We start from the raw sequence: 26,758 nt of genomic DNA, 5'->3' as shown, positions 1-26,758 counted from the left end.
GTTCACGGAGAACCATGACTGGGATGTAGTTATACCGGGCTATAATCTGTTCAGGAAAGACAAGGTAGGAAGAAAAGGAGGGGGAATAGCGTTATATGTTAAAGATTATATTAAAGCCACACAATTGCTGGATCTGCAGGGCAAGGAAGAGGCACCGTGGATCAATTTGGAAAGAGGGATTGGTAAATATATTTACATTGGTGTGATGTACAGGCCTCCTTCACAGATGGAAGAAGTGGACAGAGATTTAATAGTACACATTCAGAATATATTTTTAAAAAGGGGAAGTTTTACTAATAGGTGATTTTAACATGCCGGATGTTGATTGGGGTATACCTATTGCAGGGTCTTCTAGAAGTAGAGAGATCCTGGATTCTCTACAAGGAGAACTGTTCCAGCAATTGGTAATGGAAATTTCGCTTGATGGTGTCATACTGGACTTGTTGCTAACAAACGAAGAAAGTGTTTCTGATGTTATAGTGGGTGATCATCTGGCATCCAGTGATTATTGCATGATATGGTTTAATATTAAGATGGGTTAATATTAAGAGGGCTCATTCAGAAATAAAGGTTCTAAACTTAAAAAAAAAACCTAACTTTGTTCGAATGTGTGATTATGTCAAGGAATTGTTATCTGGATGGGAATGTCTGGAAGGAGTAGAAATGGAGTGGGCAAAACTGAAAGGAGTTATTGTAAGGGAGACAAATCTTTTTGTGAGGCAAGTAAGTAAAGGTAAGAGGAAAAGAAGGCCACGTTGGTTCTCAAAAGTAGTAGCTGAGAAGGTAAGGAGTAAGAGGTTAGCTTTCATAAACTGACATCAGAGAAAGGGCGGGACCGTGGCAGAGGAAGCAGCGCAGGGCTCAGAGAAGGGGCGGGACCGCCGGCAGAGGAAGCAGCAGGGCTCACTAGCATCGGGAACCAACGGTAGCTGCTTCTCCGTGCGGGGGGGGGCTGTGGGATGAATCGGACGTTGGGGGGGGGGGTGCGAGTGGTCCTTCAGGGTGGGGCATCAGGCTTTCAGGACTGGGGGATGAATCGGACGTTGGGGGGGAACTATGTAAAAAAAAATTGTACAACGCGCTCACGCATATAACACGCATGGTTATGCTCGGTTTATAAAATCGTGTATAACGCGCGCGTTATATGCGTGAAAATACTATACTTCTAACCTTTAGAGTATATCAAATAGTTGTCAATTACTGGAAAATGACCAAATGACAAAAGTATACAGACTTAATGTGACTTTGGAGATAGGGTCTTAGGCAGGAGGGGCAGAAGGATTGGAGATGTTGGTAAGATGAAGTGGGGTGTCAAAGAAGCCCCAGATATGTTTAGATAAGCCTAAGGAATAGGTCAAGGGTGGATAGGGGAATTTCAAATAAGGGTGCAATTTTGAAACAGGTATTGGGGCTTCTGATTAGTGGTAGATCTGCATGGTACTGGTATTTGATTTTTTTTTTAAGGTCCATTTGAAAGTAGCAGGGTAATCACCAATGATTTATCAAAGGGACTTTTGTAAGCCGATGCAGGTGGGGCCATCGTGGTGTCTTACTCTGACCAGGAATGCATAATATTCCATTCTAACAACAAGAAAATTGCTACATTCCACTTGATTAAACTGGCCCCTAAGTGACTCCAAATTCTTTATTTTGTTGCCTACATGTTCCTTCTGCTCTTTTTGAGTTTCCAGTTCATTCAGACCCAGGATTGGGATCTGGCACCATGAGCCTTTCATTCACAACTATCCATTTCTTTTCAGTTCAGACATGTCAGTGACAGTCCTTGGCTAAGGGCCACAGATTGTGGCTCTCGTTTAACCTGTGTGTAGACTCTGAGATTGGCTACTAGGTATAATCATTGATGAGTGAGCAAGTTATTTATGAATTTATTCCCATTTAGTTGCTTCACTGAAAAAACCCACATTCTGTCATTCCAATCACAACCAACTCACAATACAATTGGAGAAAAATAGAACAAATAAAATAAGACATCCTATCCTCCTCCATCTCACCCCTTCTAAGAGGGTTAATTCTTCAGCTATATGGGGCAGTTTAAATTTTTTGTGTGTGGAGAAATGGGTATTTGCCTTTGGTAAGAATGTCTGTCAAAAATTACAAAGACCAGGGGACATTCGATGAAGTTACAGGGAAATATTTTTAAAACCAATAGGAGGAAATTTTTTTTCACTCAGAGAATAGTTAAGCTCTGGAATGCATTGCCAGAGGTTGTGGTAAGAGCGGATAGAGTAGCTGGTTTTAAGAAAGGTTTGGACAAGTACCTGGAGGAAAAGTCCATAGTCTGTTGTTGAGAAAGACATGGGGGAAGCCACTGCTTGCCCTGGATCGGTAGCATGGAATGTTGCTATTCTCTGGGGTTCCGGAATCTTGTTACTCTCTGGGATTCCGGAATCTTGCTATTCTTTGAGATTCTGTATGGAATGTAGCTACTCCTTGGGTTTTGGCCAGGTACTAGTGACCTGGATTGGCCACCGTGAGACCGGGCTACTGGGCTTGATGGACCATTGGTCTGACCCAGTAAATCTATTCTTATGCTCTTATATACATGGAAATTTGCCTGTAATTTACTATCTCTTCTGTTTTTTTGTGCTTGTAGGAAATACCAGAGACCCCAATATTCACAGATACTGTGGTATTCCGAGTGACTCCACTGATCATCACACCATACACCCTAGAACCTATAGAGGTTTATGTGTGCAGGTAAGAAAAACAACTTGTGAAGAAGACCAATGCACAAGATGCTGGCACTGTTTCCTGATGACCTCAGAAATATCTTACTAAACGAAATGAAACTAAACCTTAAGTTTGTCTACCGCATCATCTCCATAAAGATAGAGCTTGACACAGTTTACAGGTAATTCAATAAATGAGGGAAGGACATAATAAGAAATTAGAGCTTATGAAGAGGATAGCTAACTTTACATTTTAAATAGATAGCTTTACGATTTGGAGAAAAGCCAGGTTTTCTGATGGTTTCAGAATAATTGAAATGAGCTTAGGTTCCGCAGTGGGGCAGGGAGGTTATTCCAAAGCTCAGTGAATTTGAAGAAAAGGGATTTCCCTAATTTACCTGTATACATGACCCCTTTAGCAGCGCCCACTCACAAAAATACTGAACTGACTTTCAAACAAAATTAAACTAAAAAAATTAATTAAAATAAATCAATTTCCATATGTGTGATGGTTTTTTGTGGTACATATAAAAATGCATTGCTAGTACATACTGGGATCAAAAAGTGTTGGCTTTTAGAACTTGTTCACATAGAAAAAGAAAAATTTGCATGCAACAGGTCACTCCTTAGAGGAAACATTGGCCCAGTCTAGATGATTTTTCCAGAGATGTTAAAGATCACATTTCATAAAAGAGAGAACAGAGGTCATTATGCAAAGAATTGGAGAAATCTCAGTCTGGAAATTTATTTATTTCTAAAAATTCTAGACCACCTATGACTAAGCAGTTAACAATGTATTCCCAAGCTGGCAAAATTTTGTCTGTGCAAACCATTGATGAAAGCGACCCACTGAAAAAAAGAGGTCAGAGGCGTTTCTAAGGCATGATATATCCTCATATAAGATAAAATATAAACCACTAGTGTTTAAGCCCGTTACATTAATGGGTGCTAGAATATATGTCTTTCTTTCTGTCTCTCTCCCTGCCCCTGTCTCTTTCTTCCTTTCTTTCTGTCTCTCTCCCTCCTGTTGTCTTTCTGTCTGTCTGTCTCCCTGGCCCCCTGTCTGTCTATCTTTCTTTCTTTCTGTCTCTCTCCCTGCCCACTGTTTTTCTGTGTATCTATCTTTCATTCTTGTGCACTGAGACACTTCAGCCCCAGCCCCCTTCTCCCACCTACCCTTAAATCACTCGTTTTGCCTCCTCCCCAGCCTGAACAACCGCCAACCACAGATCGGATGCTGAGGGTCGATATGCTTGCTTCAATTATTTTTGAGCTCCCCCCCTCACTTCCCTGTGCAGCAGCAGAATTTATCTCCCACCCTTCCCTGTATAGCAGCATTTCCCTCCCCCCGCCCCCCACTTCCCTGTGCAGCAGCAGCAGCATTTCCCTTGTCCCCACTTTCCTGTGTAACAGCAGCAGCAGCATTTAACTAAGAAGACAAAATTTAAATAATTTAAATTGAATCAGGTTGGGCAGACTGGATGGACCATTCGGGTCTTTATCTGCCTCATCTACTATGTACTATGTATTATTTATTTAATTATTGGGGGAGTTATGGTGGGATGTACTTCTGGCTCCCTTTATGTGAAGCAATAGTGTAGTAAAGGGGGGGATGGTTCGCTCTGGGCACCATCTTGGTGGCACCCATCCTCCTCTCTGCCCCTCCACTAACACACACACGCGCATGCCTGCCCGCCCACCCCTTCCCTTCCCTCGTAGCTCTGTAATGTTCACAGTGTGAGCAGCAATCCCCAACTTACTGCTCGTGCCAGTGTCAGCTCTTCCTCTGACTTCACGTCCTGGACTCGCTCCAAGGACGTGATGTCAGAGGAAGAGCCACTGCTACTCGTGATGGGAACGTTAAAGAGGTACAGGGGAAAGGGAAAGGATGCACACATGACAGTAGGGGTGGGGGATGGAAAAGGGGGTGGGAGAGGGGCACACCACCCCAGGCACCTCTCATCCTCACTATGTCACTGATGTGAAGTTCACAGTAGTGCCCTCTACTCTATTGCTTTGTCTATGTGACCAGTCCATTACAATGCTGGCCCCTCCCAATCCAAATGGTCTGGATTTGGACATTTTGAACTTGGATGTTTTGTGGTTGAAAAAGGTGAAAAAAGTTAGGTGGCCTAAGTTTGGACATTCTGATGGCCAAGATGTCCAAATAGGTCATTTTCAAAAAATAAATGTGGGCGTTAAATGGCCTTGAAAATGGATGTTTCTCCTCCATAATTTTTTAATGTCTGGCAGGGAACGTCCAAAGTTGGACTTAGACGCATTATCGAAATGGCCCTCCACATCTTTATCTCTAAGCAAGATAGACTTCACACACACGAACCCAGCTAATGAAAATTGAAACTAGAAGCCACAGTGCTTTTGCAATGGCTGACATCTTAACTCCAGAGAGGCTAATTCCTAAGGAACTTATCATCCCAAATGTACAGATTAAAATTTGGTATCAAAAGCATTTATTCGGAGCACTCATGTTAATTTAATGTACCATAGAACTTAATCTGACCAAGTTTGTGGGGTAGGCCTTTGAATCTACATGGATTATCAAAACGGCTTACTGAGGTCTTTTCCGAGTTTTCTAGCAGTCTCTGATATTGCCATGCAACAAGGTCATTAATATTAAAATGATCAGTGATTCTTTGTAAATCACCAAGTGATTCTCTAACCTCGTTGTGCCACATTTATAGCCAAAATTTTCCGACAGGCCTGAGCTGTCATTGCATTACTTTCTGATTGGCTCAGGCACTGACAGGTTTGCTAGCTCAGACCCTCCCCCAAGTTCCCAACCCCCCCCCCCCCCCCCCACATACCTACGTGAAGATCCCCTCTCCTACCACCCCACCAACAAGACCCCAAAAGACAGCGCTGGTGGGCTGGGGTGGGAGTTTCGGCTCAGAACCTCCTACAGCTCAAGCAACCACCTCAGCTCCTCCCCTATACCTTGTTGTAGAAGCTGGCAAGAGGAATTCCCCCTCCCTCTTGCCAGCAGGCCCACCTCTTCAAAATGTCAGGCCTTCCTCTTCCTGGTGCATCCTGGGAGGAGCCTAAGGCCCTGATTGCCCTGGATACATTAAGCCTCTCCTATGGGAGGGGCTAAAGGTATCTGGGCTACTCAGAATCTTAGGCCCCTCTTCAGTGCATCTCAGGATGCACCAGGAAGATAGCCTAAGGTCCTGATTTGTCTGGATAAGAATTGCCACTGCTGGATCAGACCAGTGGTCCATCATGCCCAGCAGTCCGCTCACGCGGCAGCCCTCTGGTCAAAGACCAGCACCCTAACTGAGACTAGCCCTACCAGCGTACGTCCTTGTTCAGCAGGAACTTGTCTAACTTTGTCTTGAATCCCTGGAGGGTGTTTTCCCCTATGACAGACTCTGGAAGAGCGTTCCAGTTTTCCATTACTCTGTGGGTGAAGAAGAACTTCCTTATGTTTGGACGGAATCTATCCCCTTTCAACTTGAGAAAGTGCCCTCTCATTCTCCCTGCCTTGGAGAGGGTGAACAACCTGTCCTTATCTATTAAGTCTATCCCCTTCAGTACCTTGAATGTTTCAATAATGTCCCCTCTCAATCTCCTCTGTTCGAGGGAGAAGAGGCCCAATTTCTCTAATCTTTTGCTGTACGGCAGCTCCTCCAACCCCTTTACCATCTTAGTCACTCTTGTCTGGACTCTTTCAAGTATTACTGTGTCCTTCTTCATGTACAGCGACTAGTGCTGGACGTAGTACTCCAGTACACGGACTTGCACCTAAATACATAACTGACCTTTTCTTCTTCTCAGTCAACAGACACAAGAGAAGCTCACATTCCAATTTCGTTTCCCCCCCCAGTTCGAGATTGTAAATGAAAAAACACCATGAACACCTTCTCTCACACCAAGCAGCATCATGGGGTAAAGACCTAGAACAATTGCTTTCGCCCACTACTTATGGGGAATTTAGGAAACGTCTAAAAACACACTTGTTCCTAAAGCATCTAGACAACTGATCCTCTCTTCTCTCTCCCCTCTTTAGCGATTAACTTGTCCTTTTGATCTCTCTCTCCTCAACAATGAATTTCCTGTCCTATTAATTCTCTTTCTTCCTCCCCTCTTAAAGTCAATTCAATTTGTTACCTTTGCTTAATCTTCTGTAAACCACATAGAACTTCACGGTATTGCGGTATATAAGCTGTTATTATTATTATTATCCCTCTTGCCAGTGTCTACAACAAGGTATGGGGGAGGTGCTAGGGGGTTACTTGAGCTGGGAGGGTTCTGAGCTGAACCCCTCAGCCCACCAGGGCTGTCTTTTGGGGTCTTGGAGGGGTGGTGGGAGGGGGGATTTTTGTGTTGGGGGGGTCCAGGTAGCCCAGATACACAACTGGGTTCCTGGGTTCCTGTCTCTCTGGGTGCGTTACTGTTGGAGGGGCGGCTGTCATTGGGAGGTTCGGGGACCCATGGTTGACAGGGAGGGAGAAGAGTTGCAATGGCTGTGGTCAGCATGGGGGCCTGGCACAATTTCTTTTTTGAATGAGGACAGATATTGTGCATTGGTAACACGCACATCTGTGTCCACTGGAAAAATATAAGCCCTACCCCCCAAATTAGCCCTAGTCCCAGGATTCGCTGGGATTCTTCAACCCGGCCCCCCCCCACCGCCATACCACATCACCGCACAGCCAAACCCCTGCTGACCCTCCATCCTTCCCTCCCCGCCAACCGCGAGCGAGCCCTACCTTCAACTGAAGCAGCGGCTGAATGAAATCCCTGACGGACAAGGCCAAGCAGCCTGTTTAGAGTGCTGAGGGCCCGATGCTGCTTTGGTTGAAGGTAGGGCTCGCTTGCGGTCGGCGGGAAGGGATGGATGGAGGGTCAGCAGGGTTGCGCCTGCACGGTGGGGACGGGGGGTGCTCAAGGGTTCTGCTGCATAAGGGATGGGGGAGGGAGGGAGGGGAGGAAAGATGCACATGTGGGGGGGAGAGAAAGGAAAGAGGAAGAATTGGGGTGAAGGAGAGGGAGGGAGAGATGATCATGTACATACCCACAAAATAAGACCTAGTGCCTTTTTTGGGCCCCCAAATGAATATAAGACACTGTCTTATTTTGGGGGAAACACGGTAGCTAAGTCTCAACGGCCAAAGATAAACCAGCCTTTTAGGTAGCTCTATCTGTCCAACAAACCTAGCCGACAAGCTGCTGAATATTGGCGGTGACTGGCTATGTCACACGACTTACCTGGTCACCGCCTAATCTGCTAAGCCGGATATTCAGCGGGAGATATCCATCTATCTCCCACTAAACATTGCAGGATATTTAGTCGGCCGGGAGCTGTTCCCAACTGGTTAAATAGTGCTGAATATCATTCAATAGAAGATCCATTCAATATTCAAAAGGATTTTTGCACATACTGCCCGATATTAATCACTAACTGGTCAAACAGGAACAGCTCCTGGCCAACGGTCGCATAACATAGCCAGTCAGCAGCCAGAGAGACCCACCTAAATAGGAGACTATGAGCTCACTGGCTGGCTATGTCACATGTAGCATGGCGGTTGCCGCATACAGCCCCAGCATTGAATTTCCAGGTTCCCCGCCAACCTTAGGACGTAGCCAGGCTGTCTCCCATAGTCTGAAAATCATCTCCATAAAATCTAAGCCCGGTAAGTAGTAACTTTTAGCCAAACATTCTTTCATCTTTATCTAGAGACCACTCCACTGAACATAGATTTTCGTATTCACATTTTGTTGATTTGTATTTTACATTTCTGCATTTAGTGATGTCTGTATTATAAATCTCTTAATATTCTTGGGTTTCTTTTTGTTGTTTGTTTCTTCAGTGTGAAAGATAATTATCTTTTCCTGAAGCAGATCAAGAGCTTGGTGAGCGAAGCAAACTACAAAATAACAATCTGCTTTGAGTATGTGAACCGTGAAGACCGTTGGATGCAGGTGCAGAAGCTAATGATCTTTTAGGGATAATTTCAGAACTTTAAGCATGTTTAATGTGTACATATAATTTGTTGGTTTTCAAAGCTTTGGAAATTCCCAACCAGTGTCACCAAAGTTGGGAGGAATGCCTCAAAAAATAGGACAGACAGCAACAGTCAAATGTGGCTACAAGTTACGATGAATAAAACAGTTACATCGGGGAGTGCTAGGGAGATAAAATTCCTAAATGTCATAAATGACTGCATCTTGGAGAAACTGGTCTGGGAACCGACAAGAGGGGGAGCTATTTGGTCCTTAGTGGAATGCAAGGCATAGTACAAGAGTTAATTGTTTTGGGTCCGCTGGGAAACAGTGATCATAACATGATACTGGGAGTGACATCACAAAAGAGACCTAGTTTTCAAGTTTCAAGTTTTATTTAAAATTTGATTAATCACTTAATCATAGTTCTAAGCGATGCACATATCTAAAATCATTACAACTTTCGGGGGAACTAAAATATGTAACAAAGACTCAACAAACAGGACAAACATGGCAAAAGGAAAAAAGGGGAGAACTATAATAGTTGATAGTAAATGAGACAAATAAAGGATAAAACAATAGGAGGTTAAGTAGAAGAGTTAGGAGAGATCAGAGGCCTCAGATTAAAAGAATGATCCTAGTCTAGAGAGCTAACCGTCAAAAGCATCTTTAAAAAGAAAACATTTTAACTTTCTCTTAAATCTGTCTAAGAGATGCTCTTTCCTTAAGTGAATGGAGAGGGAATTCCACGTTTGAGGTGCTGTAACAGAGAAAATGAATTATCAGTGCGTGTTAATGAATTTAAGAGAGGGACAGTCAATAGGTGTTGAGCTAGCATAAGATATCAAAAGTCTATCAATGAATGCTGGGACTTTGTAAAGGAGAGATGATCTGCAGACACCTTATTTCCTTTTGGGCAATTCCCTTGAATAAGGTGTTACAAAAATCAATTTGTGAAATCACCAGCGAGTGAATCAGAATGTAGAAGCATTTAATTTTCGAAAGGGCGACTATGATAAAATTAAGAAAATGGTTAAAAGAAACTAAAGAGATCAGTTGCAAAGGTTAGGTCTGTAATAATAATAATAATAACAATAATAACTTTATTTTGTATACCGCAATACCACAAGCAGTTCAGAGCGGTTTACAGAGGAAGAGACTGTACACAGACAGCGATGTCACAGAAAAAACTTTCAAATTACATTAGTAAGCCGAGAGTAGTTAGGTCTATCCGGAAGCATTTCAGAGATACAATGAGGCAGGAAGGAGTCAGAGAAATTTATCAAAGAGATAGGTTTTAATTGATTTCCTGAAGGATTGGTACAAGGGTGAATTAGAAATGAGGGTGGTTAGACATTTATTCCATTTGCCTGCTTGGAATGACAGTGATCTGTCAAGGAATCTCTTGTAGATCCAGCCCTTCAGGGAGGGGAAGGCAAACAGATAGGCATTACATGTGCAAGTGGTGCCTGGAAATTCAAAATGGTGCGACAAGTAGATTGGGGATGAACCTGTTATGGTTTTGAAGCAGAGGCAGGCAAACTTGAAGATGACCCTTGCCTCCATCGGCAGCCAGTGTAGTTTTCTGTAGAACGGGCTTACATGATCCAACTTTTTGAGACCATAAATGAGACAGACGGCAGTATTCTGAATGATTCTCAATCGTTTGATGGTTTTCTTAAAGGATCCCAAGTATTTGATATTGCAGTAATCTAAGGTACTTAAGATTAGAGATTGAACCAGCAGTTGAAAAGAGAGGAAGTCAAAATAGTGTTTGATGGTACAAAGTTTCCAGAGAGTGCAAAAACATTTTTTAAACTGAGCATTAGTATGGTCTTCAAAAAGTCAGGCATCAGTCAAGGATGACTCCAAGGATTTTGATGGTGGAATTGATTGGGTAAATTAACCCGTTTAATTTCAGAGAGGTATTCGTTAGCTTGTGGTTAGGACTTGCCAGGAAAAGCTTGGTTTTTTCTGGGTTCAGTTTTAGTTTGAATTGTGTAGTCCATTGTTCTACCTTAATGAGAACAGATGGGGTGAATTGCTCTGTCTCTTGTGCCAGTGAGGTTATGGAAATGATAATTGTAATTTCATCTGCATATATGTACGATTTAATTTCATCTGCATATATGTACGATTTCAATTTTTATTTTTTATTTTTGTAAATCTTTAAAAAAAAAAAAAAAAAAAATTGAAATCGTACATATATGCAGATGACAGATAACATATGTCCCAATGATTCCATGTAGACGTTGAATAAAGAAGGGGAGAGAGGGGAGCCCTGTGGAACTCCGCAGGGATTACAACAAGATTGAGAAAAGGTTCCGTCACTGTGAACCTGGTAAGTGCGTTTTTTTAAGAAGCCTGTGAACTAGGTTAGTACCTGTCCAGAAGTGCCAATAGGTGTGGATGTTATTTAAAAATACCATCATGGAAGCCCAGACCAGATGTATTCCATGTATCAGCAAAGGTGGAAAGAAGAGGAAACGAGAGCAGGCCTGGTTAAAAGGTGAAGTGAAAGAGGCTATTAGAGCCAAAAAAAATCCTTTAAAGAATGAAAAAAGTATCTGAATGAAGAAAATAAGAAGAAACACAAGCACTGGCAAATTAGATGCAAAGCACTGAAAAAGACAGCTAAGAAAGAATATGAAGAGAAACTTGCCAAAGAGGCAAAAACTCATAACAATTTTTTTAGGTACATCAGAAGCAGAAAACATGTGAGGGAATCTGTGGGACTGCTGGATGATCAAGGAGCAAAAGGGGAACTCAGGGAGGGTAAGGTCATAGCGGAGAGACTAAATGAACTCTTTGCTTCAGTCTTTACGGATGAAGATGTAAGAGAGCTATCTGAACCGGAAATGATTTTCAAGGGTGATGATGCGGAGGAACTGAAATAAATCTTTGTGAATCTGGAAGATGTACTAAGCCAAATTGACAAGTTAAAAAGTGACAAATCACCAGAACTGGATAGTATACATCAAAGGGTACTAAAAGAACTCAAACATGAAATTGGTGACCTGCTTTTAGTGATCTGTAACCTGTCACTAAAATCATCTGTAGTACCTGAAGATTGGAGGGTGGCCAATGTTACACCGATTTTTTAAAAAGGGTTCCAGGGGAGATCTGGGAAATTACAAACCAGTAAGCCTGACTTCAGAGCCGGGCAAAATGGTGGAAACAATTATAAAAAATAAAATTGTGGCACATGTAGACAAACATGATTTAATGAGACAGAGTCAGCATGGGTTCAGCTGAGGGAGATCTTGCCTCACCAATTTCCTTGACTTCTTTGAAGGTATGAATAAACATGTGGATAAAGGTGAGCCAGTTGATGTAGTGTATCTAGATTTTCAGAAAGCTTTTGATAAGTTCTTCATGAGAGGCTCCTGAGAAAATTAAAGTCATGGTATAGATGGCAAAGTTCATAGAATTAGGAATTGGTTATCAGATTGAAAACAGAGGGTAGGGTTAAATGGTCATTTTTCTCAATGGAGGAGAGTAAACAGTGGAGTGCCACAGGGGTCTGTACTGGGACCGATGCTATTTAACTTATTTATAAATGACCTGGAAATTGGAATAACGAATGAGATGAATAAATTTGCAAACAACACTAAACTGTTCAAAGTTGTTAAAACGCATGCAGCATTCCCTTTTACCCAAACCCCACCAGCCAATTAACTACAGTGCCGCTGCACCATGCTGTTTCCTTCCTGCTCCAAGCATGCCGGGACTTCTCGTACTTCTCAAAAAGTATATGCGAGAAGCCCCAGAATGCTCAGAGCAGAAAGGAAGCAGCAAGGAATGGCCTTACTGTAGTAATTTTGCTGGCAGGGCTCAGTATCCCTGCCAACAAGGGTACTGTTAGTGGACCTGCAAGGTGGGAGTAGGGGAAAGAGGAATACTTTGCCACCTCAGTCTACCCCCAAGTCCTGCCTAAATTACAGGGCTGGCTACACTACTGGTGCTGATATGTAGATGAACAGATATTCTTCATTGCCACTTTGTAAATGTCTGTTATTTGTTTTCACAGGATGAAATGGAGTTTGGCTACATTGAAGCGCCTCACAAAGGATTTCCTGTGGTTCTGGATTCACCTAAAGTTGGGGAGATAAAAGATTTCCCTGTGAGAGAACTTCTTGTAAGAATGATTTCCTCTAGTTCACTTCTTAAAATAAATTCCTTATTTATAACACACTCATGCACTTTCATAAACAGATGGTTCCAAAGGCTACAGGCACAGAGTTGGTAGCCAAAGACAGTTAAGATTGTGAATTTTAATATTCTCAAAACGGAGCCCAAATGTTTCTATAACCCTCAAGATTATGGTGTAGCCTGAATGTTAATTCCTTTATGGACATAGTGGTATAAGCCTGAGAACTCCAGGCCATCTGAGAAGCTGAAAGCTCTGCCGTCTCTAGTCTCACTAAAAGCAGGGCATCCAGGTTTCAGCAGAGATGTCAGACTGATCGTCATGCAGAGTATGCCCAGGTTTTGTGAAGCAGATGGATCAAAGCCACCAGGATGTTCTGATGCTGATGTTGCTGGACAGAAAGCTGTAAAGATATTCTTAACATAGGAACATGGACTGTATGAAGTATGAATCAAGGAAAACTGGAAATTGTTAAAGATCAAATAGAAATAAACAAAATCGATTTGATAGGGATCAGTGAGCTCAAATGGACAGGACAGGGCCATTTTCAATCAAAAAAGCATTGGATCTGTTACTCTAGTCATGAATACACACAGGAAAAATGGTGTGGCATTCATCCTCAATAATAAGCTTTCAAAGATGGTACTAAAATACAATGTTATCAGTGATAGTCATGTCAATCCGTCTACAGGGAAAGCCAATCATTATCACCTTGAGGAGAGACTGGAAACCCTGAATATGTATACCCTTGAGCAGGGGGTCCCCAAATCCCTCCTTGAGGGCCGAATCCAGTCAGGTTTTCAGGATTTCCCCAATGAATATGCATGAGATCTATGTGCAAAAATGCACTGCTTTCAATGCATATTCATTGTGGAAATCCTGAAAACCCGACTGGATTGCGGCCCTCAAGGAGGAACTTTGGGGACCCCTGCCCTAGAGGAAAGGAGGGACAGGGGAGATATGATTCAGACGTTTAAATACTTGAAAGGTATTAACGTAGAACAAAATCTATTCCAGAGAAAGGAAAATGGTAATACCAGAGGGCATAATTTGAGGTTGAGGGTTGGTAGATTCAAGAGTAATGTTAGGAAATTCTTTACAGAGGGTGGTTGATGCATGGAATGCACTCCTGAGGGAGGTGGTGGAGAAGAAAATGGTGACAGAGTTCAAACAAGCGTGGGATGAACACAGAGGATCTCTAATCAGAAAAGAATGGGTATATATTGAAGGAACTAAGGCCAGTACTGAGCAGGCTTGCACGGCCTGTGTCCCGTATATAAACATTCAGTTGAGGATGGGCTGGGGAGGGTTTCAATGGCTGGGATGGTTAAGATGGGCTGGAGTGAGCTTTGATGGAGACTCCAGTAGATGGATCCTAAGAACACTACTGGGTAGGGCTCTGGGTTTCTGGCCCAGAAATATCTAAGAAAAAGGACAATTTAAACTAAATAATTAATTTATGGAGCATGTATGGTTGGGCAAGCTGGATGGACCACTCAGGTCTTTATCTGCCGTCATTTACTATGTTACTATGTAAATATATGCTCCAATAACAGACGCGGAAGATGAGGATGTAGAATTGTTCTATAAACAACTTCAAAATGAAATTGATCAAATGCCGAAACAAGATCTACTGATCATTATGGGGGACTTCAGTGCAAAAGTAGGAAGTACACCTCTATTTCAAAGACCACCATAAATCTTCTATTCTAATCTCCTTAGACCTTACATCCACTTTTGACACCATCGATCATTCCCTTCTCTGCAGACTTCAATCTATTGGTATATCAGGCACTGCTCTACAATGGTTCTCCTCTTATCTTCATAATCGAAATAACACTATTTCTTCTATGATTGCCCAAACCTATGGGGCTTGATCCTTTCTCCCCCTTCCTTTCAATATCTTCCTGAACCCCCCCTCCTCACCTTAACCCAATACATTGGCTTCATAGCATTCACCTATATTGACAACATTCAATTACTTCATCCACTAAACTCTACATCCCTGTATTATGCATCTTGGGATGCCCTTATGTTGTATTTGATGTTGTTTGCATCAATGAAAATTGTTTGAACCTAAACTCTACATGCCCTGAAGAAATAAATGAGATCAACTTCAAACTTGACAAGATCAGTTCCTGAATCTAACAAAATAAACTGGCTCTTAACTTTCTCAAAAGTACTGGTGTCCTCTTCCCTACCTCTAAAGATGAACATATCTGTGCTCCCATCAGCATCGATTCCACTCCTATTCAAATAGACAGAAAAATTAAACTCCTTGGTGTTATCCTTGGTGATTTTACATTCCATTAGCAAATCAGTGCCGTGACACAAAAATGTTTTCACAAACTACGACTCATCTGCTCTATTTCATCTCTACTTGATCCTCCATCAATCAATATACCATATGCCATTTCAACCTTAGATTACTATAATGCTCTCTACCAAGGCATAACCGAGAAAGAAATTTGTCGGGTCCAATTAATACAAAATACTGCGATGAAACTAATCTATCACACAAAAAAAATTTGACCATGTTACTCCTCTCCTCTGTACAGCACACTGGCTGCTTATTACACATTGTCTTACTTACAAAATATTACTACTTACTTTCAAAACTAAACATTCCCACCAACCAGCTATTATCGATAAACTCCTAATTCCGTATGCATTCTATAGGACTCTTCGATCTAGTAATCAAAATCTCCTCATCATTCCCTCAATAAGAGAACTCTTCTATGACACTACTCGCACATCCATGTTCTCTGTTACAGCACCCACCTTGTGGAATGCCCTTCCTGCTGATCTTCGCTTAGAAAACTCTTTAGATAAATTCAAAAACAAACTCAAAACTTTCCTTTTTAAAGACGCCTATACCTTGTAAACCCTGATTTCCACACTATTGTTCCTCTTTCATAAAACCTCTTTGACAGTCAAAACGCTTGTCCAATTTGTACTTCCCTTCCCATTTTTCCTCCTTTTATTTTTATTTTTATTTTCCATTTTGATATATTTAATAACTCTCCTCTCCCCTTGTTTCCCTTCCGTGTCATGTACGTACATGCATAAGTGCTTCCCTTCTTTTAGCTTAGCCATGCTTTTATTTTAAGTTTTTATAAGTTTTATAATCTATTTTATTGTTAACCGTTTAGATACTTGTATGATAAATGGTATATCAAAAATAAAGAAAACTTGTAGATACAGTGGTTGGAAAGCACAGCATAGGAAAAAAAAATGAAGCTGGTGATAACTTAGTACAGTTTTCAAAATAAACCAATTGTCAGTCATGAATACACACTTACAACACCACAAATGTTGCCAGTACACATGGACCACTCCAAATGACATGCATCAAAATCAAATTGACTACATCTGCATAGGACAGAGATGGAAATCTGCAGTTTTGGCTGCAAGAACTAAACCATGAGCTAATTGTGGAAGTGATCACAAGTTTTTGACATGCAAGATCAAAGTAATTTTTTGTGAGAAGATTAGAGACTTCCCAAAATATGACATTGAAAATTTTCCATCAGACTATTGGATAAAACTAGAGAACAGATTTGCCTGTCTCAATACAGGAGATAGGGAGCCCAGAAGAGAAAGAAAGCCAAGAAAATGCCTTGGATCTCAGAAGAAACTAGAAAAGTAGCAGAACAATGACTAGCTGCAGTTGTTAGTGCTGGCAATTTAGTTTATTTATTTGTTTGTTGGGATTTGATCACCGTCTTTATGAAGAAAATCATTTCTGTACTGTGCAATGCACAAAAACCATACTGAAAAGATTTCAGTATAGCGAATTGCTCTATAAATTCAGAAGCTTGGTACAAATAGGAATATTAATTATGGGTCTATATTTATAAAGAGGGAGAACTGAAAAGTGGTGTCAATAGTTGGAGGAAGAAACCCTGCATACAAACAACAGTTAAATATTGTACATCTGGGAGAGATAAATCTCTAAAGAATGATAATGGGGAAGAATCTAACAGACAGGAGGATATACTTAGTTTTAAACGGAAAATATACTCTAAATGCATTCAACTGTCTTACTGAAAGGTCACTTTGGGCAGCCACAAAACTTAGAGACTTGAAGAAAGCACTGATTTTTATTCAGCATATGCGGACCCCTGAGCCCCAAGCTGGCTTCAGAAGTCCCGAAATTAGGAAGTTTCAGAGATATTTATACATTCTTCTGGCTATACAACTGAATTCTAGAAAAAAACTTTTCACGTGTTACTTTTCTTAACAATCATTGGTCCTAAGCTCACACTAGCAGGTCACTTATCTAAGCCCTGCAGTCTTTCTGTTACATGTCCAGGAGGGCGGAATACAATATCATGTATGCTGAGATAGCCATAAGAAGCTAGAATGCCCAAGCTAAAACACCCAGTGCAGGCAGGCTAGAACATGAGATAAGTTAGGTCTGCAGCTAAACATAATTCAGCATTTTATTAAAGAGAAAACTTAGTTCAACACTTAGGAAAACCAGTCCCAGACTCCTTCATTACCGTTACAGCCTTGCTGCTAGATTCTTTTGAAAGCTTTATCTGAGACTGCCGTATTTCCAATAATTTTTTTGTTTGTTTGTTTGCTTCCAAAGGGTCCAGATTTTGGTTATGTTACTAAAGTAGCTCTTTCCTCTGAAGTCACCACTTTGGACTCCTTTGGGAACCTGGAAGTCAGCCCTCCAGTGACAGTGAATGGGAAGGAGTATCCCTTGGGCAGAATCATAATTGGAAGCAGTTTTCCCACGTAAGAGAGAAGAAAGAGACTTTTGAAAATTTTCCTGTTGTATGTGGACAGCATCGCTTCCCGTGGTCTCTTAGTCCTCTGTTGCCTTCCCCAGGCTTCTTCTGCATCCTCAATGAAAGCCAGATTCTCTAAAGTAACTGAGCTTTAATAATGGTGCTAAGCCATCATTAAATGCATGGATTTGACCGCCTGATTATCAAAACAGCTCACCGTTGTCTTTTCCGTGCTAACAGTCCCTAGACTCACCTTTAGGCCTGTCCAGTTCCACCCATCCATGCCCCATTATGTCCCAGTCCCACCCACAAACCTGCCCTAGCCCTCCCCAGCCCCCCCCCCCCCCTTCTGCCTAATGTGATTTTGAAGAAGCTTTTCAAAACTCGGACAAAGTGCCAGGTTTTGTAAAGCCATCTGGACCTCCAGACATGTCCTTGAAAAGGAGGACATGTCCGGGAAATCCAGATGTCTGTTAACCCCATCTAACAGCCTCCAATTGTACTATGCAAATGTAGTACATCAAGGTCATTAAAATTAAAATGAGCTCTCTGGGCAATTCTCCAAAAGGAACGCCCCTCCATTTACTTGGAATTGGGGCCAATATTTACCAGCAGGGTCTGAGCTGTCGTAGCCTTACAGAAAAATAAAGTAGCTCAGACCCGCCACCACGAATGGCTCCAATTTCCTCCCCACCCCTGCAGAGCCCAAAAACAAGTCTGGTGGTCTAGTGGCCCCCCAACCCCATGCGGAGATCAGCAGGAGGGATGCCCACTCCCTCCCACTGGCAGGCCCACCTCTTCAAAATGGTGGGCCTTTCCCTTCCTGGTATATCCTGGGATGCACTGGGAGGGGCCCAGGGCCCTGACTGATCCAGGCACCTAAGACCCCTCCCCTTAGTGGCAGATTTTTAGGTGCCTGGGCCAATCATGGTCTTAGGCTCCTCCTAGTGCATCATAGGATGCACTAGGAAGGGGAAGTCCTGCCATTTTGAAGAGGCAAGCCTGCCGGTAAGAAAGAGTGAGCATCCTTTTTGCCTCTCTTCTAAAAAAGGTACAGAGGGTTGGAAAGGGGGATGGCCCACTAGACCACCAGGCTTGGTGTGGTGAGGGGTTCTTGGGGGGGAGGGAGTATGCTGTCAGGGGAGATCCTCCAGCATGTGGGGGGTCCCTGACCCAGTAGCAAGAACGACTGGGCATCCCTCCTGCCGATCTTTAAAAAAAAAAAAAAAGTACCCCGATCTCTAATTAGAGATCCTCTGTGTTTATCCCACGCTTTTTGAATTCCATCACTGTTTTCCTCTCCACCACCTCCCTGAGGAGGGCATTCCAGGCATCCACCACCCTCTCCATGAAAAATAATTTCCTAATGTTACTCCTAAGTCTTCCTCCTCACTGTAAGGTTTGAAGTTGTAGGGCTTATGTGAGAGGTGCCCTTACAAAACGCCAGGTCCCAGGTTCAATTCCCTCACCGAAGATTCACCAGGAATAGAATCAAATGGGAAGCACAGCCAGAGGTGATTGCATAAAGAATATATTATAGAAATAGGCTTACAGAAAAGTAAGATTCATAAAAATTACAATTACAATTACAGAGACTGCTTCTGTGTTCTTGTAAATGAGAGAAAGCACACAAAAAAGAGAGAGAAAGGGGGATGGGGAGGGTGATGCCCCAAGCTAGCAAGAGAGACCAGAGCCAAGAGAGGGGGGGGGGTGATGTTGCGAGGGGGCTTTTATACTTTGGAAACTTATTCTAAATACAGAATCTATTGAGCTTCAATAGAACTTAAACATAGTAAACTTGTGCTAGACAGAAGAAGAATAGGCTGAAGTCAAATGTAATTTCCAGAATGCCTCTGACAATAGTTTCTGATTAATCTTATATCCTAAGCTGTCCATCCTAAGCATCAGACATTAACACATCTTCTTAGCACCTCTTCGCCCCTCTTAGCTGCAAGTTGATTTGTAATCATGATTTAATCAGGGCTATTTGAAACCGTCTTTAGGGCTATATGAAACCGTCTGCCTGGATGCTTTCTGTGAATAAACACTTAGGGTCTATTTACATCTACATTCCAGAGTCAGATTGATATAATTTCCCATAGGCCTTTGCTGACATTAGTTATGCCAACTGAAAATGCTGATTGCTAGCAATAGTTATGCTGACATCTCCCATACTTTTTTTTAAATTATTTTTCTTATTCTTTGAAATAAAGGCAAGCTTGCGATGCCCTTCTATAAACATCCAGTCTGCCCTTCGCAGATGCCTCTTTTACCTCCAACATTATATCTGCATATCCCCTGTCCTGCAGAATATCCAAGCTATGAAGATAAACAGTTCCCATTATGAGTTCAAACCTCTGTTTTAGGTTGTACAGTTATCTGGGCAGGGAAACCCAAGATGCGATATCTTACCCGTCGTTGAGAGAATGAACCGTGCATAAGGGATACAGGAAGCTTTCTCAGGAGGTTCAGGCATTAAGTTATCAACAGTATGCAAGTATGGGATATGAGATAATATATTATGTCTGACCCTGATATCCAATGCAATAGGCCATGCCAAATTAAAACCAAATTAGAACCAAATTAGCAACTGTCAGAGAAGATACTGGAAATTCATGTATAACTGTCTTAAAAGCTAGAAGGAACTTTGTGAGATATGCGTTGTAAAGAAATGTACATGTGTTTCACTGTACAGCAAAGGAAAATCATAACAATACATAACAAAATTTGTAAAATAATTAAGATAACGATAGGGTGAATTAACATTAAACACCCATTTGCAGTGGGCGAATACCCAAAGAGAAGTTCCCAAACTGAGACATGAGTGTCTCATAGCAAATTTTCTACAGTTTGTGCAATCTGTCCATTTTCAAAAGTGATAAATGTCTCGTTCCCCATACCAAGAGGTAGTGGATGCACAGCATATAAAATAAAGTCTGGAATGTCCATAGAATCATTAGTTACCAGAGGTGTGGAGTAGGTTAAATAGGTTGAACTGTACAGCAAAGCGTTCTTAGGAAGGTGGCTATCATGAATCCGTAGATCCAATGAACAGGAAACAATGAACAGGAAACATTGTGTACAGCATGTGTGAGGAAGTAGAGGAGTAGATCTTTGCAGTCAGGGTGCAGGAAGATGAATTAGTCCAGCAGGAACCGACAGTCTCTTTAAACTGGTGAGATGCACACTTGGGATGAAATGATGTCACTGGAAACTGGTGGTTTTCACCCTTGGGATGAAATGATGAGGGATACACCGGCTTGAAAAGAGTCCAGATATCATTCAGCAGCTGTACTCCAGTGTGGTCCAAATAAAAGATAGAAAACGAGAGAGAAACCATGTTGCCTGTACTGAATGGAGAGAGAGAGAGAGAGACTAGGTTGCCTGTACTGAATGTGGCAACATGTGACAATATTAATGCATTTACTTGGTATAGTTATGGCAAAAGAGAGACAATATTCAGTTACTTAAGGTTCTTAATCGGACATTCCAAAAATATATGTTTTTGTGTGCTGCACACAAATATGGCATTTCAGAGAGACCATAATTATGTACTGAATGTATTCAGAAATGGATACTGAATGGATCATATCTAGTGAGCACCATGGAATAAACACTTATAGAGTAAAACCTTTTCTTAAAAATATAACCCCGTACATTTAGGATATGAAAACTATAGGTAAAAAGAACATTGCACAATTGGGCTAGAAAAAAAAATGGGAAAAGAGCTCTAGAAATGGCCGATGTTATGTATCCTGGGGTACCCCCTAAACTAAAGCAAATCGACAACACACAGACCACATGGCACAGACAAAACATAAAACATGGCTGGGCTGTGAAGGCTTGAGTCACCTTGGTATTCGGACACAGAGAGTCAGGACATCCCTATGCACTAACACTGCTTTTCCTGGCTGTTAAATCACTTTTTACTCTGTCCAATTCTATCTGCATTGTATGTCTTACCATTTTCCCTTCTCTGGAAAAGATTTGGTTCTATATTAATTCCTTTCAAGTATTTAAATGTCTGTATCATATCTCCCCTCTTGGCCCACTCTACTCCCTAAATCTTTTTAACCTGCTCTGCTTCTCATTTTCCCCTTTCCCAGCTCCCCAGCAAAGTCCAATGTACTTTTCCCTAGCCAGTTGCCATTCCAGGAAGGTTTGGCGTATTCATCCTTTTACTGATTCCCACTTCACTCTCCTCTACAGGTGAGACTTTCTTTTGTTTGTAGATTTAACTCAATTCATTCAATATGGGGTTTTAAAAAAAAAAATGTATTTATTCATTTTAACAAAACATTTGCAAGTATCGACTTGTTCTGGAAATACAGAGAATAAAGTATTAAAACAAAGGAAAGGGAATTTAACAACATCCCACCATAAAGGCATAAATAGCACTGGGGGGAAAACAAAATAATAAGGAGATCGTACAAACTCATCTTCAATTTGTGACTTCCCATTGACCACAAGCTTGGATCATTTCCTTGCTCTGCTCTCTGTGGCTCCAGACACATTCCAGTTTTCTGAGACTGGTTCCTCATCCCCTTTTGCACTGCAGCACTTATCCTGGTACTCCCAGATTGCAGACCAATGGCCACCTTTCTGCCTGCAGAGTCCACATTAGATTCTTTGCCAAATGCTCAACTTGAGCTTTGGAAACCCAGCAAGGGTCACAGTTTGAAACCTCAAAGATTACATGCTGAGTGGGAGAACATGTTCTAGGAGACACTCTTACTACGCCCACTGTGTTCAGGGCTGCCTGCAGGATATTGCTCCAGTCGCCAAGGAATAAGTATCCAGCTCAAGGAGCAGAGTTGAGACCTGGGAGGTGTTTGCAGAACATTACCACTCCTACAATCTCATCCTGTAGAAAGTTGAAATTCTTTAAAGTATTTAGGAGTCAATTTAGATGCATCTTTGATTTTTCATCCTCAGTTGGTCTCGGTAGTTAGATTTTGTTTCTATGCTCTGCACCTCATACGTTCTATATGATCATATATAGACACTGCCTGCTGCAAATCTCTTCATTATGTGTTGGTCATGTCAAAATTGGACTAATGTAATACTATTATCTATACAGGACTTCCACAGGTTTCTCTAAAGAAATTGCAGACAGTTCAAAACACAAGGAATATCATTGGTTTCCGATAAAATTCAGGCTAATGCATAAAGCATTAACTTTGGCTTTCAAAGTGTTGACCAGTGGACAACCTGATTTATCTCGCAAATTACGTGTTCCATATAAACCTCCCCAATCATCTTATTTAGAAAATATGGCTTGCAAATTAGAGAGTCCATTATTGAATGATTCTCTTACATCTTTTCTACATTCCTTCACAAAAATGGACAAAAGCAAAAGAATCTTTTTATGATTTCTTATTGCATAACTCTTTTTCTTCATTGTATTGTCTTTTGGGAGATATTAATTTGCATCTGGAACTGGATAATAACTCAGTGCTGGAATTAAAGGAATTTCTGACCACTTAAAATTACTCAATCCCAGATCCAATTACAACACATCAGAAGGGACATTAGCTTAATCTAATAAGCTTCTCTTCCAAAAATATAGCTGTTCCCAGTATTAATATTACAAATAGTTCATGGCTTCTTTTGATCTGGTCGGACCATTTTGTTTACAATTTTAAATTATGTTGGCTGCCTTCACTATCACCTAATGAATCCAAACTCAGAAGCAGAACTTTGGCCAGAGGATTTGTTAGTCCAGTTGAATTCTGGAGTCACTAAGAGCAGAGCTATCAACAATGTTCACCTGAAAATTTTCTGGATCCTTGGGACAAGTCTGACTCTTCAATTTTAGAAGTCATAACACCAAAACATTTAATTAACAAAAGAAAAAGGAAAATGCAACCTTAGTTTGATTTAGAACTTCAAGCACAGAAAAGATCCTTAAGAAGATATGAGCGATCATGGTTGAAATCTAAATCAAATGAAGATAGATTGATCTGGTGTAGGGAAGTAAAGGAATGCAAAAATATGTTAAAAGATAAACAAAGACAATTTTATACATCGAAAATAGGCTCCAATAAGATAAACACAAAATAACTGTTTAGAACAGTATCAACTATACATAGTAACATAGTAGATGATGTGGGAGTAACAACTGTTTCTCCAGCTAAGGTTCCATCATCTCTCTATTTATTTATTTTAATTAGTTATATACCACTTATATCCTAAGTGGTTTACATTCAGGTACTTTATCATATTTCCCTATCTGTCCCAGCGGGCTCAAACTCTATCTAGTGTACCTGGGGCAATGAGGGGATTAAGTGACTGAGAGTAGCAAGCAACGGTCCTGGTTCTTAAAGAGCATGAGAACAAAGCTAAGTACTTTAAGCTATATGAGGTTTAAAAGTTTACAGCACATATGCACTTTTTGAAATGGCACTTTAAAGCACTAGTACACTTTGCACTAGTGCACTTTCTGTTGGTCCAGAGTCTCTGAAATGAAATGTGAGGTTTAAATAGCTTTTAGTATTAATGAACTACATAGTCCCTTTAGTATTAAATAGTAGTTTTAATGTAAATCATTGAAGAAATAAAAATTATATTTAATGTTAGAAAGAAGGTAGGGAGAATGGACTCAAGCCAGTGATGTGAATGTGAGTAAGAGAAAAGAAGTGTCTTTCTCTTTGAAAGAACCCTGAATGGGTGAAAACTTAACCCTCAATATTCTGAGTCTTGTTCCCGTTAATAAATAGAGAAAAAGAGAAAATAATTACCTCCAGTGTCATTTTGGTATATTTTGGTGGTTTTAAGTTTGATTCAGCAGCCCAATGCCCCTCCTGAGGGTCTTCTAAGGGTCTTTTTCCCATCACACACTCCCACAAAATACTGCCATTAGAGTTAATATGAACGCATAGAGGTATGATCATGTTTAAAGACTATCATTGGCTTGGCTCTTGAAATTGTCTCTCATTTTGAGAGGAAAACAAAGACCCTTAGTCAATCACGTATCACTACATCTGATATTGAGCTGATCTCTGCAAAAGTGCCCAAGTGCAAAAGTGCGTGTTTGGTAAATCTAAGTTGGCACTCATAAGAACATAAGAACATAAGTAGTCGCCTCCGCCGGGGCAGACCTGAGGTCCATCCCGCCCAGCGGTCCGCTCACGCGGCGGCCCATCAGGCATATTGCCTGAGCAGCGGTCCCTAATTAATTTTATACCTATCTCTAAACCTTCCACTGCTCTTATCTGTACCCCTCAATCCCTTTGTCCTCCAGGAACCTATCCAGGTCTTCCTTGAAACCCTGTACTGTGCTATTCCCTACCACTCTTTCGAATTACCCAGCTGGACTCAGTTGAAAAACTTATATGTTAAATATGCTCAATCTTCTTGTCGGTTAGATCCTTGTTTCCCAAATACTGTATCATGATGACTTCTAGTCCAACTTTTCAGACAGACCTTTATAATTGGTTGATCTACATGTTGACTAAGCTGTTGCCTTCTCAGCAGGCTCTGCAGTACTAACATAGAGGAAACACAAGACCTCATTTATCCTCAGATTATAGAAGTCTGCATTGGAAAGGGCAGGGATGCAGCAAAGACATTTTTTCCCTATGCTCATAGGCTGAACAAGGTCCACAATTCCTTTTATTCCTGCACATGCTGCTTCAAGTCTTAGGCAGGGTTGAAGAGGCTGACACATCATAGCAATATAGATGGCACGTAGGGAAGAGAGATAGTGGATAAAGATGCCCCTGAGATTGACAACAAGATTCTGGCACTTACGTTAGCTGTTTTTATTGTTGTCAGCTGCTGCCCTCCCCCCTACATATATCCGGCCAGGGTGGCTGGAAACTCTAGTTCAGAATTTGCTGCAAATAATGTTAATTTGTGATGATATTGCTGACATTTTCATTTTCCTTGAAATCTTTCCACAGATCCACAAGAAGAAGGATGACAAAAGTTGTGAGAGATTTCATCCATGCACAGGAAGTGCAGGCCCCATTCGAGCTTTATACTGATTGGCTGTTGGTGGGTCATGTGGATGAGTTCCTGACCTTTATTCCAGCTCCAGACAGGAAGGTGACCTATCCTAGAGCATTCTAACTTTGTGGAGGGGGATTTGTGTGTTCACTGAATCTTTCATAGTGCAGAAATTCAGCATCAGGCCTCCGATATCATAGCAACAGGAAAACTGTATATTATATAGACTTCTCCCTCTGCCAAGAGCAAAGAGCTACTATTGGCTGTTTTTAAAGATTCAGAGGTTGGGTTTTTTCAGCCTGAGAACAGTGTAGAGAGAGACAGAACTGCAGCTAGACTCAGTGAGAAGGGGAAGTGAGCAGTTTGGAGTAGGGAGAAGCAGCATGTCTCTCTTAGGTTAATAGTTTTGTGGGAGCTGGCAGAGCTCAGGAGATCAGTGTCCCAGGTAAGATTTGCCTCCTTGCAGCCCCATTGCTTTGTCCACCTTCAGTTTAGCTAGCTCCTCACAAACACAATCTTCTGTGGTCCTGCTCCTGGCACTTCAGTTAATACAGAATAGAAATATTTGTTAAGCAAATATTTTATCAGCTTCTACATAGTTCTCCCTTTCACCTCCAAGTCTCACAATGCCACTTTTGTACTTCTTCCTATCACTAATATACCTAAAATATATCTCCCCTCCCTGTTTTACCATGTCGATTATGTTTTCTTCCATTTGTATCTTTGCTTTCCTGACTACTCAACCAGCTTTTCTTAACTTTTCCAGATATTTTTGCCTGTCTTCCTCTTTCTGCAATCTTTTGTAATTTATGAAAGCTAACTTCTTTTTTCCTTACCTTTTCAGTTGTTACTTTTGAGAACCAAAGTGGCCTTCTTTTCCTCTTACTTTTACTTTCTTTACAAAATGGTTTGTTGCCCTTACAATAGCTCCTTTCAGTTTTCCCCACTGCTGTCCTGTGTCTTCCAGATGTTTTCATCCAGACAACAATTCCTTGTTGTTATCCCTCATCTGAACAAAGTTAGTTTGTTTTTTTAAAAAAAGTCTAGAACCTTTGCTTTTGAATAAGCCCTCTTCACATCTGTCTTAATATTAAAGCACACCATGCGGTGATCACTGTCTGAATTCTGCAAAGAAGATGGTTTGGATAGGCTGGAGTGGACTTCAATGACAGCTCCAGTAGTTGGAACCTAAGGACAATACCGAGTGGACTTCTAGGGCCCAAAAATAACAAAGAAAAAGACATTTTAATTTAATCATTGTA

At 41.3% G+C, this 26,758-nt stretch overlaps 1 protein-coding gene across 7 annotated transcripts in view; it reads left to right on the top strand.

Annotated features, from left to right (window-relative positions):
- Positions 1–26,758, top strand: part of LOC117348899 (protein-arginine deiminase type-2-like) — a 244,259-nt gene that overhangs the window by 194,603 nt on the left and 22,898 nt on the right. For all 7 annotated transcript variants that reach the window (XM_033921524.1, XM_033921529.1, XM_033921527.1 and 4 more), the window contains 5 exons: positions 2,615–2,718; positions 8,522–8,633; positions 12,685–12,792; positions 17,402–17,553; positions 25,451–25,595. In XM_033921524.1, the coding sequence (XP_033777415.1) occupies positions 2,615–2,718; positions 8,522–8,633; positions 12,685–12,792; positions 17,402–17,553; positions 25,451–25,595 (621 nt within the window). The remainder of the gene's footprint in view (positions 1–2,614; positions 2,719–8,521; positions 8,634–12,684; positions 12,793–17,401; positions 17,554–25,450; positions 25,596–26,758) is intronic.

The sequence above is a fragment of the Geotrypetes seraphini genome, chromosome 15, assembly GCF_902459505.1.
Source record: "Geotrypetes seraphini chromosome 15, aGeoSer1.1, whole genome shotgun sequence".
In the NCBI taxonomy this organism is placed as follows: Eukaryota; Metazoa; Chordata; class Amphibia; order Gymnophiona; family Dermophiidae; genus Geotrypetes; species Geotrypetes seraphini.
Note: the sequence above shows the minus strand (reverse complement) of the source record. Positions and strands in the feature narration are given on the sequence as shown.